The 17,220-nt window shown below is 42.5% G+C and overlaps 1 protein-coding gene and 1 long non-coding RNA gene across 3 annotated transcripts in view; one reads left to right on the plus strand and one right to left on the minus strand.

The window, feature by feature from the left end:
* LOC121396096 overlaps positions 1-17,220 on the minus strand; it is a 61,915-nt gene that overhangs the window by 26,600 nt on the left and 18,095 nt on the right. For both annotated transcript variants that reach the window (XR_005962814.1, XR_005962815.1), the window contains exons 4-5: positions 10,905-11,003; positions 3,740-3,863 (exon numbers count right to left, since the gene is read on the minus strand). This is a non-coding gene — a long non-coding RNA (uncharacterized LOC121396096). The remainder of the gene's footprint in view (positions 1-3,739; positions 3,864-10,904; positions 11,004-17,220) is intronic.
* On the plus strand, positions 13,346-16,842 carry LOC121396071 (cilia- and flagella-associated protein 251-like). Its single transcript, XM_041570670.1, has 9 exons — positions 13,346-13,464; positions 13,818-13,887; positions 14,000-14,039; positions 14,155-14,242; positions 14,338-14,391; positions 14,642-14,701; positions 15,001-15,071; positions 15,467-16,049; positions 16,601-16,842. The coding sequence occupies exons 1-9, from the start codon at positions 13,432-13,434 to the stop codon at positions 16,649-16,651; spliced, it is 1,050 nt and encodes a 349-aa protein (XP_041426604.1). The 5' UTR covers positions 13,346-13,431; the 3' UTR covers positions 16,652-16,842.

The raw sequence follows: 17,220 nt of genomic DNA on the forward strand, positions 1-17,220 counted from the left end.
AGGCCGGTCCTAATAAAGCAAACGGCAAACGAGTAAAGTGTTGCCCACTGGAAATCTGTGCTACTTCAGGAGAGAATATACTCATGAAATGACCTTTCCCCTTCTTTAAATCTTAAATGTTAAAAAAAACATTGGTGGCTTAGGGCCCTAAGAGTTCAAAACATTGGTGGCCTGGGGTCATTAAGAGTTGAAAACATTGGTTGACCTGGGGCCCGAAAAGTAAAAACGTTGGTGACCCGGGACCCCTAAGAGTTAAAAACATTGGTGAACTGGGGCATAAGAGTTAAAAACATTGAGCGGCCTGGCCCTAAGAAGCGGTAAAAACATTGGGCAAGGTGCCATAAGAGTTAAAAACATTGGGCACCTGGGCATAAGAGGTAAAAACATTGGTGGAAGAGGCAGGGTGGTGAGGTTTGTACAGGAGGAAGTGTGGGAGTTATATACAGGAGGAAGTGATGCGGAGTTAATACAGGAGGGAGGGGAATTATGTACAGGAGTGGGGCGTAAGGATTATTACAGGAGTGGGTAAGGAATTATGTACAGGAGGAGAGTGAGGGGTATGCTACAGGAGGAATAGGTGGGAGTTATACAGGAGGGAGTGGAGTTATAGTACAGGAGTGGTCGGTAAGGGATTGATGTACAGGAGGGAGCAGTGAGGGGTTATGGTACAGGAGTGGGGTGAGCGGATTATGTACAGGAGGGAGAGTGCAGGCGTATGCAATGCGCGAGGAAGGGTGGGTTATAAAACAGGCAGGAAGTGTGGGAGTTTATGTACAGGAGTGGGGTAAGGATTATGTAACGAGGCAGCGAGAGTGCAGCGGGCTTATGTACAGGAGGAAGGGTGCGAGTTATATACAGGAGGAAGGGTCAGGAAAGTTATGTACAGACGAGAGGGTGAAGGTAGGAGTAATCATGGGCGGAATCTACAGTAGCGCGACGTTGAAGGGGGTGTGTATGGTTAAGCGGTGTGTAATAGAGGGGGTGGGGGTGCTAGCATGATCCAGGAGTTGTAAAAACCGACTGCCGTTTCTAGAGTCAGCGAAGGCATTTTACCTCAGTGCAGATTGGCCCTCATAGTACTCTAGGGTTTTTCTCCTTCCTCTGGATCATTGGTCGTTTAGGGATGCCCAAATATAAATTAGCTATTAGTTTTAATAAATCCTGTAGCTCCCCGCCAGGTTTCCCATTAAATTGTCTCAGCGTTTCTTCTTTAATGCCTTTATGCTGTGAATATAGAGGAAGGGCTCCTGCTGCCTCGTTCTACTAAGGACACATATTTGATCTCCAATGATTGAAGGAACTACAAAATTGCTTTACTCCATAGCCAACAATGTAAGCATTTTCCATTCAAGTCCGTTGCCCCTTTCTTAGAATATAAATCACTGGATCTACTCCAATTCCACTCTACGACGTACCCCCACCAGCCTATTTTATACTATACCAGACAATTTAGTATATGAAGGTTGCTTGAATTGGGGAAAGCCTATGCTGGATGTGTTTTTTGCGTTACCACCCTTCTTCAGGTATGAGACATCCTTTTTGGTGGGGATTCCTGCTAAAGCGATGGAGGAGTATTATATTTCTTCTTGCGCCCCACAATGACCCCCTCATCTCCGATTGTTTGCTATTCGCAAGAGCTTTGAGAGGTAATAAGGAAGGTAGTGCAAGTTGGCCAAACCCTCGCCCACTGGGACCCATGACCACCCCCACTCAAGTACCAAAGTATCACATGGACATGAACCTGGAACAGTAACTTTTGGTCAAGGTAGACTCTTTAAACATTACCTAACTTCAAACCTAAAATCAAAATGTATAGTATGAACTTTTCTGCATTTCTGTATGTGTAAGAGTGATAAAGGCAGTAGGTTTACAATCCTTTTGGTCAAAACCACTAAGTGGTCCTAATTAAAGGCATGGCAAACGAGGAAATGTGTTGCCCACTGAAAATCTGTGCACTGCTCAGGAGAGAAATATACTCATGAAAATGACCTTCCCCTATCTTTAAATCTTAAATGTTAAAAAAACATTGGTGGCTTAGGGCCCTAAGAGTTCAAAACATTGGTGGCCTGGTCATTAAGAGTTGAAAACATTGCGTGACCTGCGCGGGCTCTAAAAGGCGTGAAAACGGTTGTGACCTGGGGCCCTAAGAGAGTTAAAACGATTGGGACGCTGGGGACCTAAGAGTAGAAATACATTGGTTGACCTAGGCATAAGAGGTAAAAACATTGGTGGCCTGGTGGCCCTAAGATGGTAAAAACATTGGCGGCAAGGTGCCATAAATGAAAAAACAATTGTGGCAAGGGGTCCTAATTGTTAAAAACATTGGTGGCAAGGAGCCCTAAGCCGGTTAAAAACATGGGCAAGGGGACCTAAGATTAAAACATTGGTGCAAGGCGGCACCTAAGCGTTAAAAACATTTCTCAGGCGGCAAGGGGCCCTAAGCAGTTTAAAAAAAAAAAAAAAAAAAAAAAAAACTTTTTGGGTTTTCTTTTTTGGGCCCAAATTGGGGGGGCCCCCAAGAATTAAAAATATTGGAGGCCAGCGGACCCCAAGAATTAAAAAACATTGTGGCAAGGGACGCCTAAGCGTGTAAAAACATTGGCGTGCGAAGGCGCCCTAAGAGTTTAAAACACATTGGTGCATGGCGGCCCTAAGAATTAAAAAACATTGGAGGCAAGGACCCCAAGAATTAAAAACATTGGTCTGCAAGGCTCAAGACGTTATAATACAAATTGGTGGTAAGGAGCCCGTGTAGAATTAAAAACATTGGTGAAGGCGGCCCATAAGCTGTTAAAAAACATTCGTGGGCAAGGGACACACAGAGTTAAAACATTGGTGGCACGGCGGGCCCTAAAAGTTTTAAAAATATTTGTGGCCTGGGCCCTAAAAATTAAAAACATTGGTGCTGGCGTAAAGAGCTAAAAACAATTGTGGAAAATAGAATATCCTTATCATCTACAAGTCGGGGATATATCCTTATATACATGAGAGTGATACTCAAGTTCCCTGCTATAACTGAACCTAGCAGCCTTCTGTTCTCTTTATTGGTAACCAAAAACCCCTCAATGACACTTCTAAATCACTTACTCATCTACAGTGGGGATACATTATCCTTTATAATACGAGTAATAAGCAGAGTTCCCTAATATAAGTCTGCAGCCTTGTGCCTTTATATGTCACAGAGCCCATCGGTGACATCTAGCATCCTTAATCCATATCATTTAAAGTGGGGGCAACATTATCCCTTTATAATCAATCAGTGATAGTCCCCTGTATAACTCAGCCTGCAACCTGTGCCTTTATATGGTTGTAGAACCCCAGCCAGCCCCCAAGGCCCACCCCAGATCCACCCAAGCCTACACCACAGTAAAAAAGCCACATAGATATCAGTCTATCAAAACTAAAACCCCTCCCACACAAGATTATTAAAAAAAGCCATTATCGGGTGGTTAAAACAAAAACATTGTTGGCCAGGGTCCCACATAAAAGTTTTACAAAAAATCATTAGTGGCCAGCCCCCCCCCCATAAAAGTTTTTTTAGGACCCCCTGTACAAGTTAAAAAAAAAATCATTTATGGCCCCCTCTTCAAAGTTAAAAAGAAACATTGGTGGTCAGGGGCCCCATAGAATATTCAAAAAAAACATTGGTGGCCAGGGGCCTATATAGTATTAACGTAATCCATTGGTGGCCAGGGGTTTAATAAAATAAAAAAACACATTTATGATCAGTGGAACTTACCTTAGACTCCTTTCCTTACTTTGGGTCCTTTCACGGCTTCAGGACTTCAACTTCGTGTCTTTTCATGAATTTGGGTCTTTTTGCAGCTTTGAAGAGCCCCCCACATGCTCTGTCATTTCAGGTACTGCAAAACCAACACATTTGCAGCATTCATTTGTGGGGCAAAGATAGAAAAAAGTATGTTCACCCCAGAAAACCATATATTTTCAGGAAAGTGGACATTCCCCTGAATCCATATCGGGTATGCTTGTCTTTGTACTCCAAAGCACCAAGCTGCAACCCTTTCCTAAATTTGGAGATTTTGGTGACATTTACAAAAATCACCTCATAACTTCTACCTTGCAGCAAACAATTACAAACAATTAGGGTGACCTGACTGAAAACCACATCATTTTGTAAACTACACATTATGATGACTCCAAAATGGGTGATTATGTATTTCTGCTCCAAAACTGTATAACTGCAAAGCAATGTAAGAAAAAAAACACGAAAAAATCAAATACAATTATGCAAATCAGTAAAATAAAATAACTGATCCGATAGCGTGGTTAGTGGTCAGAATACTCAAGGCAAAAGTCACGGTATGAAATCAACAGCTTTAGGGGGGAAAAAGGGAAATTATAAAAATGAAGAACTAAAAAACAAAAAAGTGATCTGCGTTCCCTGTAAAATTCAGCCTGCAACTTTGTGCCTTTATATGGTCATAAAACCACTCAGTGACATACTGTGGAAGTACAGTAGCCCTTATAAAACATGAGTGGAACTCAGAGATCCCTGTATAATTCAGCCTGCAGACCTGAGACTTTTTATGGTCACAAAACCCCTAGGTGACATCTAATATCCTTATCATTTAAAGAAGGGGGTACATCATCACTTATAATATATGAGTGGTACTCAGAGTTCCCTGTACAACGTAGCCTACAGCCTTGTCCTTTATATGGTGATACAAGGCGTCAGTGACTTCGAATGTCCATATTATTTCCAGTAACGTGGACGTTATCCCTTATAATAGATGTGTGGATACCCACTGTTCCATGTATAATTCAGCCTGCAGCTTTGTGCTGTTATATAGTCACACAACCCCTCCGTGACATCTAATATCCTAATCATTTACAGTAGGGGGTACATTATCCCGTTAAACACACAAGTGATTCTCAGAGTCCCCTGTATAACTCAGTCTGCAGCCTTGTGCCTTTATAAGGTTAGAGAGCCTCTCGGTGACATCTAATATCCTTACAATTTACAGTGGGGCAACATGATCCCTTAAAATATGAGATACAAAGAGTTCCCCATATATATAACATCCTGCAACTTATGTCTTTATATGGTCAGAGAACCATATGTAGTGACATCTACTATCCTTATCATTAACAGTAGTGGGTACCATATCCCTTATACTGTATATAAGTCATATGATAAGTGATTATGGCTTAAAAGAGGGGTTACATTATCGCCTGTACTAGAAAAGTGATACTCAAAGTCCCCTGTATAACACAGCCCGCAGCCATGCACCTTTATATGGTCACAGAACTTCTCAATTACATCTAATATCCTTATTATTTATAGTGGGGGTACATTATCCCTTATAGTACATTACCATTTGTAATAAGGGGAACAGAATTCCTTTGCAGCTGAATTGTTGCCTCAGTTTCGAGAATCAATTCGCTTGCGGCAAAACCCGGAAATACACCACAATTTGTGTCTGGCAAATTTATTCGCCCATCTCTGTCCCTGTATAACTCAGCCCACAGCCTTGTTCCTTCATATAGTCACCAAACACAACCGAATTCTAATACCCTTATTGTTTAAAATGCAGGGTAAAATAATCCTTATAATACACAATTAGGGAGTACATTATTCCTTATAATACATGAGTGAGATTCGTAACAACTATGAAGCACAGATATAAAAAAAAAATGAAAGTACTCTAGGGTGCTAGCACTCACTACATATAATGTATTTGAGGTACCAACCGCCTCTTGGTGGTTTAAATATATTTATTGGGTGCCTGGACTCTCTGCCTCCCACTGTATATAATGTACTTTGGGGTTCGATGCCCCTCCCCACTTCCCTTTACATGTTTAGGTCCAGTACCCAAATGTGAATATGCAAATTGGGCTTTCGATTAGGTTTGATATTGAGCCAAATCTGAAAACTGACTGCACTTTTAGTCTCCTACCCTTAAAAATAGTTTGAACCCAACCTCAGTTACAGATCAGCCGTAGACGCACTACTTCCTTCAACTGCTCTTATCTTAACATACTGAGATACCATGCAGTTTGTGCTTCCAATATTACTCTGTAATCAGTATTGGAATATACTAAGACTAATAACAGCTTATCTGTTGCAGCTGTCTTTTCTTCCCCATTAACAAAAAAAAACCCTAAATCTGGGGCTTAACACCTTGTAAAGTGATAGACATTCCCAACGACAGTAACACTAAACCAGTGACAATGAGGAATGAATGCACATTGGGAAATTGCTTAGCGTTGCATTGTTTCAGGAGTCAGAACCAGCAGTTCAGAGGACAGAAAGGGACAGTCAGATAGTAACAAACATTACCAACTACAGTGACACACGTCTACAAACCCTTTATATGGTCACAGAAGCCCTCAGTGGCTTCTTCTTGTAATTGAAACAAGAATTGAAACATTACCCTTATAATACATGAGTGATAATCAGAGTTCCCTGTAAAACTCAGCCTTTAGCCCCGTGTCATCATGTGGTCACACAACCCCTCAGTTACATCTAATATCCATATCATTTACAGTAGGGGCTTAATTATGCCTTATGATAAATGAGTGATCGTGGGAGTTCCCGGTTTAACTCAAACTCCATCCTTAAGCCTTTATAAAGTCACAGAACCTCTCAATGACTTCTAATATCCTCATAATTTACAGTGAGGGACATTATCCCTTACAATACACGTGTGATGCTCAGAGTTCCTGGAATAACTCAGCCTGCAGCCCTGTGCCTTTATATGATCAGAGAACCCCTCATTTACAATAGGGGGTACAGTATATCTAATAATAGAGGAGTGATACTCAGAGTTCCCTGTATAACACAGCCTTGTGCCTTTTAGGGTCACAGAACCCCTCAGTGGCATGGAATATCCTTATAATTGTACAGTAGGGGGTACATTATCTCTTATAATACAATAGTGGTACTCAAGAGGACGCAGTATAACCCCGCCTATAGCCTTGTGCTTTCACATAGTCAAAGACATCTAATACTCTTATCATTTACAGTAGGGAGAACCTTATCCCTTATAATCAATGAGTGATAGTCCCCTATATAACTCCTGCAGCCCTGTGCCTTTACATGGTCACAGAACCCCTTAGTGACTTCTAATATCCTTACAATTTACAGTGGGGATTAATTATACCTTATAATACATGTGTGATCATCCCCTGTATAACTCAGCCTGGACATGGACCCCTGCTGCAAATCCCTCTGCTCACTATGTCCCCTCCCCTGGCAGTGCATACCTTCTTCAGTACGCGCCATTTCTTCATGCTGCGGGGGGGGGGGGTAGGCGATCAACAAGGAGGCTCTGCCAGCAGTGAGCGGGTCTGGGTTGGCGGGGCCCATGAGGGCTGTTGGCCCACCGGCCCAGCTAATATCCATATCATTTACAGTAGGGGTACATTACCTTGTGATTCTCAGAGTCCCCTGTATAACTCAGCCTACAGCCTTTATATGGTCACAGAACCACTCAGTATCTAGTATCCTTATAATTTACAGTAGGAGGTACAATATCCATTATAATACATAAGTGACAATTCTTTGTTCAACTCAGCCTGTAACTGTGTGCCTTTATATGGTCACAGAACCCGTCAGTGACTTCTAATATTTTTAGCATTTGCAGTGGGGGTGCATTAAACCTTATAATACATGAGCAATACTCAGAGATCCCTGTATAACTTAGCCTGAAGCCTTGTGCCTTTATATGGTCACAGAACCCCTCTGTGAATGCTAATATCCTTATCATTTACACAAGGGGTACAGTATCCCTTATAATCAATGAATGATGAACCCTGTATAACTGAACCTGCAGCCTTGTGCCTCTATATGGTCATAGAACACCTCAGTGAAATCTAAATTCCTTATCAAGTAACGTAAGAGAAACATTATCCCGTATAATAAATGAGTGATACGCAAAGATCCCTGCGTAGGAATATCCTTTTAATATCCTAATTTATAGTGGGTGTATAATATCCCTTATATTTTCCCTGCAGCCTTGTGCCTTTATATAGTCACAGAACAGTAGTTCACAGTAGAGGTTTCATTATCCCTTATAAAAAATGAGTGAACATCAAGAGTTCCCTGTATAATAAAACATGCAGCCTTGTGCTTTTATATGGTATCAGAACCACTCAGTGACTTCCTTATAATTTATAGTATGGGGTACATTATCCCTTATAATACATGAGACATGTTTAGAGACCCTTGTATAACTCAGCCTACAGCCTTGTGCCTTTATATGGTCTCATTAGGCCTACATTATCACATATAATACATACATGATAGTCCCCTGTATAACACAGCCTGCAGCCTTCTGTCTTTATGTGGTCTCATATGCCTATGTGACTTCTAATTGTCTTACAATTTACAGTAGGGGGTACAGTATCCTTTACAGGACATGAGTGATCGTTCCCTGACTAATTGCAGTATAATCACGGCTCCGCACACACTTCATAATCAGCAGGTTATTTATTGTTATTTTCACCACACATCAACGTTTCGGGGGGTTTTCACCACCCTTCATCAGGATCCTGATGAAGGGTGGTGAAAACCCCCCGAAACGTTGATGTGTGGTGAAAATAACAATAAATAACCTGCTGATTATGAAGTGTGTGCGGAGCCGTGATTATACTGCAATTTGTTGAGGGGCCTTGCCGGGCCCGCGGTGAACCAGCACCACCAGTGCAGGAAAGTGGACAAGGTGAGGGTGCGGTAAATATAACACCGTTCCCTGACTAACTCAGCCTGCAGCCAATATGCCTTTATATAAATATGACAGCATAGGTATTCCCCTGTGCTAAGCACAATTCAGCAGGAACAGTCCCCAAGTTTGCTCATAGCCTGTACAAAAATATACCATAAAATTATAGATGCTTAGGTAAACCCCTGTACTAAGAACAATTAAGCAGGAACAGTCCCTTAAGTTTGCTCATTATCTGTACAGAGAGATACCATAAGACTATGGTAGAATAAGTGTTCCCCTGGGGTACTATGCTTAATTCAGTAGGAACAGCCCCCTAAGTTTGCTTGTAAACCGAGTTTCCAAAAACCTATGGAAGCATAGGAATTCCTCTGTACTATAAGCACAATGACTGCAGGAACACTCCATAAGTTTTTTCTTAGCCTGTATAGAGAGATCCCATAAAACTAGGGCAGCATAGCTATTCCCCTGTACTAAACACAATTCAGCAGGAACAGTCCCTAAGTTTGCTCTTAGCCTGTACAAAGAGATCCCATAAAACTATGGCAGCATAGGTATTCCCATATAATAAGCACTATTCAGCAGGAACGGTCCTAAATTGGGTCATAGCCTGTACAGAGAGATACCAGAAAACTAGAACAGCATCGGAATTTTCCTATACTAAGCACAATTCAACAGGAACAGCACCCTAAGCTTGCTCATAACCTGTACAGAGAATCACCATAAAACTGTGGCAGCATAAGTATTCCCCTGCACTAAGCACAATTCAGCAGAAACAGCCGATAAATTTGCTCATAGCCTGTACAAAATATACCATATAACTAAGGCAGCAAAGGTGGTCCCCTGGACTAAGCACAATTCAGCAGGAACAGCCCTTAAGTTTGATCAAAGCCTGTACAAAATAGACCATACAACTAAGGCAGCAAAGGCATTCCCTGTACTAAGCACAATTAAGGAACAGTCCTTAAAGTTTATTCGTAGCCTGTTCAGAGAGATCCCATAAAAGTAGGGCAGCATGATTACTCCTCTGTACTAAGCACAATTCAGCACTAACAGTCCCCCAAATTTTGTTCATATCCTGTTCAGAAGATCCCATAAAAGTAGGGCAGCATGGGTATTCCTCCGTCCTAAGCCAAATTCAACAGGAACAGTCGGCAAAGTTTGTTCATAGTCTGTACAGAGAGAATCCATAAAACAAGGTAGCATGGGTATTGCCCTGTACTAAGCCCAATTCAGCAGGAACAGTCCCTAAGTTTGATCATAGCCTGCAAAGAGAGATACTATAAAACTATGGCAGCATTGATATACCTCTGTACTAAACAAAATGAAGCTGGAAAAGTCCCTAAGTTTGCTTATAGCCTGCACACAGAGATACCATACAACTATGGAAGCATAGGTATTCCCCTGTACTAAGCACAATTCAGCAGGAACTGCCCCTTATGTTTGCTCATAGCATGTACAGAGAGATCCCATAAGACTATGCCAGGATAGGTATTCCCCTGTACTAAGCACAATGAAGACGGAACAGTACCCTCAGCTTGCTACTTTGCTCATAACCTGTACAGAGAGATCACATAAAACTATGCCAGGATAGCTATTCGCAAGTAGTAAGTACAATTAAGCAGGAACTGTTCCTTAGTTTGCTCATAGCTTGTACGTAGAGATCCCATAAAACAATCTCTCCCTACTATACCTGCTATCTCATAGCCACAGTCCCTTCCCAGAGACTATTTTCCCACTGTTACTATAGGCACCACATCTACCTACTATAGCTGCTATCCCACAGTCACACTCCCTTCCCAAATGTGTTGCAAGGACCCCCACTGCAGATGCAAGCTGAAGAGTAGAACATGTAGATGGCTTTTAATCTGACATATAGGGGCAGATTTATCAATGGTCCAATTTCGAAGTGGAAAATACTTCGAAATTCGACCATCTAATTTAAATACTTCGACTTTCGAATATCGAAGTCGAAGTTTTTTGATCGAATCTGGCTATCCTAATGAAATATCGATCGAACGATTAAATTGTTCGAATCGAACGTTTCGAAGGATTTCAGCGATCGATGGAAGGATTTTACTTCAACAACAATTGAAACTGAAAAAAGTGTTTGGAAGGTAATCAACCTCTTTAAGTATATGACACCAGCTAAACAAAAACGGTTCACTGGTCCATATCCATCACCACTGACCCCAATAATAAACAACACTGACTACTTACCTGGGATTGAAGATAAGGGATACAAAACTGCTTTTGGGCTCCAGAATCTTCATTCGAGGCACCTGCTAGGCATGGAAAAAAGACCAGATCCCCATGTTCCTAAAAAAACAAAGAAAAGCGGTGAGTTGGGGACAAGTGGAGGTACCGACAGCTGAAACATTACATGACGTCTATATCAATAGGAAATACTGTGTGTAGACCACTAACCAGCTTTGAAACATATAGCACTTTAAATACACCGACACAAACTCTCTCTCTGACGTACAAGGTCTTGTTGGAACACAAACACCCCAACTTACCGGACTATTCCAAATAATCACAAAATGCTCAATAAGCAATAAATACCAAGAACAATGAGAACCACCATCTCTACCCACTATTTAAGATAAGGAAGGGACCCCCTACAAGCAAAGGACACCCCAGTTCTACCAGACTGAGCAACAGCAGCAGCACTGATTGGAACCATGGCTGATGAATGAATGGATCCAACAGATATGGCAGCGCAGTAACTGCACTGACTCAATAGGCCACACATACAAAGCAATGCTCTGTGTACTTAATAGGCTGTGTATGTGCTGCACATCTAATTAGAAATAAATGCCATATAAACCTCACTCATCAAAAGGGAACACTTTCCCTTTAAGAGCAGGGAACAGAGGTGACCTGGCAATGTTACAGTTGGTTCAGTCCGTTGGTTGGCCCTGTGGCGAGAGGTAAGACTACTATCCCTCTGGGAGATTTTTTGCCAAAAAAATCTTTATTTTAGTGGAAAAAGAGGAGGGAATTTGGCCGATGTCCCCCACAGACCAGCAGGTGTTGCGCCTCTCACTGATTTTAGTGAATTTGGATATTTTTCCCCTAAAATGTGCTTGGGAGATGCCTTTAATCTTAGTGCTGGTTGGGAGACACAGACCAGGATTTGGCAGTCATGCAGGGCTGCCAGCAAATATTCACATTATCTTCTGAAGGTAACATTTGGGGACCCCGTACCACACCATAAGCTGCTTCATTTATGTTCCCACTACTGACAGGCTCCTTAGAGATTTGTCCCTTTGCCCCCTGGGTATGTGCCCTGCTCTTATGTACCAACATTGTAGCTAAATACATGTTCCCTTGATCCAAGTCTGGAACTAGGGGTGGGAAGCAGAGGCACGTGCCATGGGGACAGTTGGGGGGTAATAGCAAATGAGTGGGGGACATACAGCAGGTCCCATAGAAGAGAGGAGACTTTATACCTAGGGTTTGACAGTTGGTTTAGTCCGTTGGTTGGCTCTGTGTTGAATGTATATTCCCTCTGAGAGATTTCTTGCCAAATAACCTTTACTATAGTAAAAAAAAAGAGGGGAAAAGGTTGGATGATGCCCCCCCAGACTAGCAGATGTGGCTCCTCTCCCTGATTTTAGTGAATTAGGAGAATTTTCCCATAAATGTGCTTGGGAGATGCCTTTAATATTAGTGCTGGTTGGCAGACACAGACCAGGATTTGGCAGTTATTCAGGGCTTAGACTGAGGCCCAATATCTGCTGGAACTGATACAAAGCTCAAGTTTAGGGGAAAATAGATCTCTGCCTTCCTCTGTATTATATAGCAAATATTAAGTGCTAAATTCATTAACTTGCCTTTATATTCTCTTTTCTACACAGATTGCTACAGCGCTTTTCCTGATTTTTGGACCGCGACTTCGGTGCTTCACACCTGCCTATTAACACCTGGGTTATTTTTTTTTTTGGTTTCTCCATTGTTCAGTCAATTACATCTTTAGCTGAACAGTGTAAGAGAGAGCCAGGGGCTCCTTAGGGAGACCCCCCCTTGGGGTGCCCCGGCCTTGTGCCGCCCCCTATTTTTCCCCCCCCCCACCCGGAGAATCTTCTTTAAGAGGTAATCTTGCAAATTCAACTGATTCAGCACATGATTTCTTCTTCAGCGAGTCTGTCGTAAATTCACTTGGGGGGTCGGCTTTGTGCATATGAGCCCATACGGCTACTGTATATGGTATTTATAAGAAGCCAATTCATCAGCAGCATTAATAATGGGCTTTTATCATTGACTGGAACAATGTTTCATACAAATGGGAGAATATAGATAAGGAAATAAATAAATGGCTGGTTCACCTTTAATGTATATTTTAGTATGTTACAGGATGGCTACTTCTAAGCAACTTTTTCACTGGTCTTCATTAAATGTTTTCGATAGTTTTCTGACTCTTTCCGGCTTTCAATGGGTCACTGACCCCATCAAAAAACAAATGGTCTGTAAGGCTACACGTTTATTGTTATTGCTACTTTTCTTCAAAGCACATGGTTGCTAGAATCATTTGGACCATAGCAACCACATGGCTGAAATTGCAAACTGGAGAGCTGCTGAAGAAAAAGTTCAATAACTCAAAAGCCACAATTAATAAAAAAAACCAAGTGCAAATTGTCTTAGAATATCACTATCTGCATCCTACTAAAAGTTCATTTAAAGGGGAACAACTCTTGACTTCATTTTGGCTGATTATGTCTATTTGTCCCTGTAGGTTTCAACGATGGACAAGGTGCAGAGAAAACCATCGCTTCTGGTAATGCCTCAGTGTAAAACAATCCTCTCTCATCTGAACTGGTGTTTCCCTTTCTCTCTTCTATATAAGCTCTCCTTAAGCAGCTGTCTGTCTGCACTGATTCTTATATATATATATATATAAATGGGAGCTGCCAAACCTTTTGCCTCTGTGCATGCAGAACTGACATCCAGGGAATCCAATCACTACGTTTATTTAATTTTCAGAATAAAATGCCCTTATTCCTGGCATGTTTGCCCCATAAAAACCCAAACCCTTTTCTGTCTCTTTTCTCCTCAGAGCCAGGCTGACTGTGAGCAGCATTTAGAGCCATTTAGTATTCTGTCCCTAATGCTCTTTCTTTTCACTTATAGACGCTGTACTCCGTCCTGAAGGACTTCAGGGGGGAACATACGGACTTTGAGGCCCTCGCCTCTTATTACGGTAAAATCCTATATTATTTATCAGTTCCTAAGGTTGTGCCATTCGTTTTATCATATGTGAATGCCTTTCCCCCTATAGCTCAGTATTTAACAGAAATGTGTTTTTCCTGCAGAACATCACTACCGGGTCGAATTCGGCGAGAACATCGTCCTGTAAGTAAACCATAAATGGACTTGGGAATCATTTGCTATTGCCCCAGGGGTAACTGCAAGGGCAATAAGGCTGGAAAATGTTTAATAAACATTCAGTGATATCTTTCGTTTTCAGAAAGCACTTCCTTCTTACATGCGAAGTGGACCCGAGGATGAGGGCCAAGGAGAACATTATCCTGTACTGGAAAATGCTCAACTCACTGGTAGGTAATGCAGAATTGATGTTTAGGTAAATAGGGAACAAATTATATTAGATTGCCAGCTCTTATCTCACACTGCTTCTTTCTTTATGTTACAGGAAGTGATCAAGAGGGAATATGCCGCCCTCAGGAAGTCTGCCAAGCTGCCTCCTGTAAGTGTCACTAGTATTATTATGGGAGAGGTTATTTTCACTGTGTGTCTCTATAATAATCAAGAACATTATTATTCATTGTATCTGCCCTGGGGTCATCTAAAGTCATCCATCCAAGTGCCATTTTCACCAGCAACAAAAATGGGGTTATGCACAGACACTGCATAGAGTTTTATCACAAGCGACCACATGGCCACAATAATGGCATTGCTACAAAGAAGCGCTTAACATTGACTCTCTTCTTCCACAGGATCATCCAACTCGAGTCCAAAACCGGAGGCAGCAACTTGAGTATCTGCGGCTGGAGAATGTAAGTTCACCTGGGATCACTGTCCCTGATGCTTTTCTTGGGTTTTTTTACAACTAGATACTGAACTTTGATTGGTCCATTGCAATCAGGACAACTGCACACAGGTGATTTGGGGTTTTTCTCCCTATGATGAGAAAAGGCTGAACAATATCACAATATCAGCTGCCGGCAGGGAATCCCACACCATCACTGCCCTCAGCATATAAAGGTACTATTAGCAGCACATCTACAGGCTTAATCCTAACTGTCTCCTTTCTTTCCCCTTTGCTCCTATCCTTGTGCCTCCCATGTGCTCACAGACCATCAACCAACATCTTAACCAGCTGCACAACGAGTTTGTGAGAGAGCAGAAGCTACAGGAAGCTGCTGGGTATGTATTTTGCAATTAACACTTTCAATTACACTTACTGGCACATGGATACTGGTTCAAAAAATAGATGTTTTCTCGTACCTCTGGGTGCTTTGGCCATACTAATAGTAAATAGCACAGAAACTTGTTGAACTTTTTTAGGTCCCTACAACCATAGCATGTATTTCAGCATGTATCACTAGGTGAAGTCTAGCATGGAACTTACTCAGCTCAGTAACTGCCCAATGTGTTACAGTAGGGACAGGTGTGTAGCAGGCATAATGTTATTTCTTAGGTACAAGGCTATCAGGCTATTTTAATCCTCCAGTGATCAGAATTGTAGTTGCAATACTTTGGAAACAAATTACAATAATGACCCATTTTTTTTTTTTACATTTTCTTCCCTTCAAACCTAGTAAGAAACAAAGTCCTGCAGCTGAAGAAGAGGAGGAGGATGGAGCCCCTGCAGCAGCAGCAGAAGAGGAAGCCCTTGCCTCAGAAGAGAACGAAGAGGAAGCAGAAGGAGCTCCAGCAGAAGACCATCAAGCCCCTGCAGTGGAGGAGAAGATGATGGAGGAGCAAGCTCCTGCAGAGGAAGACAAGGAAGAAGACGCTCCTGGAGCAGAAGAAGAGGAAGCTCCAACAAATGAAGCAGAAAAAGAAGAGGAAAGCGCTCCCGCTGAAGAACAGCAAGTTCCTGAAGAGGAGGAGAAAGAAGAGGGAGCAGAAGAAGGAGGTTCTGCAGAAGAACATCAAGCCCCTGCAGTGGAGGAGAAGAAGACGGAGGAGCAATCTCCTGCAGTGGAAGAAGAACCGGTAGGACCTCCTGAAGCAAATGAAGAGCAAACTCCTGCAGCGGAGGAGAAAGAAGAGGGAGCGGATGGAAAAGAAGAAGCTTCTGAGGTGGAAGAGATCATCAAAGATCCTCCGGTGGTGGAGAGGCCAACCCTGCGAAAACAGCTTAGGAAGGCCATCATGAAGAGGCTCCGGAGAGTATGGGTAATGTATCAATTTACTGACATTTACCCATTATCTAGAGATGCCTCATGTTGTCCAGTGCAGCTCCACTTTACTTCCTGCAGTTCTGTGCATTTTCAATCAGAACAATAAAAGGAAATCATACACCGTCTGATGAGCCCGCAGGCTGATTACTTTGAGGGCACCCCATAGACCAATGTTTGGCTGCCTTTAGGTTGTAAGAGGTTGCTGACAGAGATCGAAGTCTGCAGATAAAGTGTTGATTCTATAGCAGGCCAATAACAGGGGAGGTAGGTAATGCTTATAGGGCTGCTGGACATCTGGCTTAGATATCCACCTTTGGAAATGGGTTGCTACTGGGTAATAGACTGGCACCAGGTGATCATATAAAAGAATAAATGGCGCAGGCTCAGACTGAGTTTCATAATAGGCCAAGGCATTCCATGAGTAGAGAGACCCAAACAGTCCCCACAGGCCCAATGAATAGTGCACGACCGAGCCTTTAATATCATAAAGAACCAAGTATTTGTCTTTATTCTTATGTCAACACTTTCTAAATCTTTTCTTTTCAGCATTTCACTCAAAGACTCACCTGCTGCTGCCGACCCAACACCATGGCCTAAATCCTTCCGGTTCTACCTCTCCCAAGGGCGTATGTCTGTGTGTCTGTCTGTCTGTGTGTTTGTGGGTTATGTACAGAAGGGAGTGTGGGAGTTATATACAAGAGTGGGTGAGGGTTTATGTACAGGAGGGAGAGTGAGGGGTTATGTACAGGAGTGGGGTGAGGGATTATGTACAGGAGGGAGAGTGAGGGGTTATGCACAGGAGGAAGGGTGGGAGTTATATACAGGAGGAAGTGTGGGAGTTATGTACAGGAGTGGGGTAAGGGATTATGTACAGGAGGGAGAGTGAGGGGTTATGTACAGGAGTGGGGTGAGGGATTATGTACAGGAGGGAGAGTGAGGGGTTATGCACAGGAGGAAGGGTGGGAGTTATTTACAGGAGGAAGGGTCGGAGTTATGTACAGGAGGGAGGGTGGGGGTAGGAGTAATGATGGGGGGATATCTACAGTAGGAAGGTTGAAGGGGGTGTGTATAGGTAAGGGTGTGTATAGGAGGGGGTGGGGGTGCTTAGCATGATCCAGGGTGTAAAACCGACTGCCGTTTCTAGGAGTCAGGAAGGCATTTTTACC

The sequence above is a fragment of the Xenopus laevis genome, chromosome 7S, assembly GCF_017654675.1.
Source record: "Xenopus laevis strain J_2021 chromosome 7S, Xenopus_laevis_v10.1, whole genome shotgun sequence".
NCBI lineage: Eukaryota > Metazoa > Chordata > Amphibia > Anura > Pipidae > Xenopus > Xenopus laevis.

Coding starts and splice junctions, on each gene's coding strand:
- LOC121396071 (XM_041570670.1), top strand. CDS start 13,432: ATGGACAAGGTGCAGAGAAAACCATCGCTTCTG. Junction 14,040..14,154: donor TTCGGCGAGAACATCGTCCT/GTAAGTAAACCA, acceptor TTTCGTTTTCAG/AAAGCACTTCCTTCTTACAT. Junction 14,392..14,641: donor AGTCTGCCAAGCTGCCTCCT/GTAAGTGTCACT, acceptor CTTCTTCCACAG/GATCATCCAACTCGAGTCCA.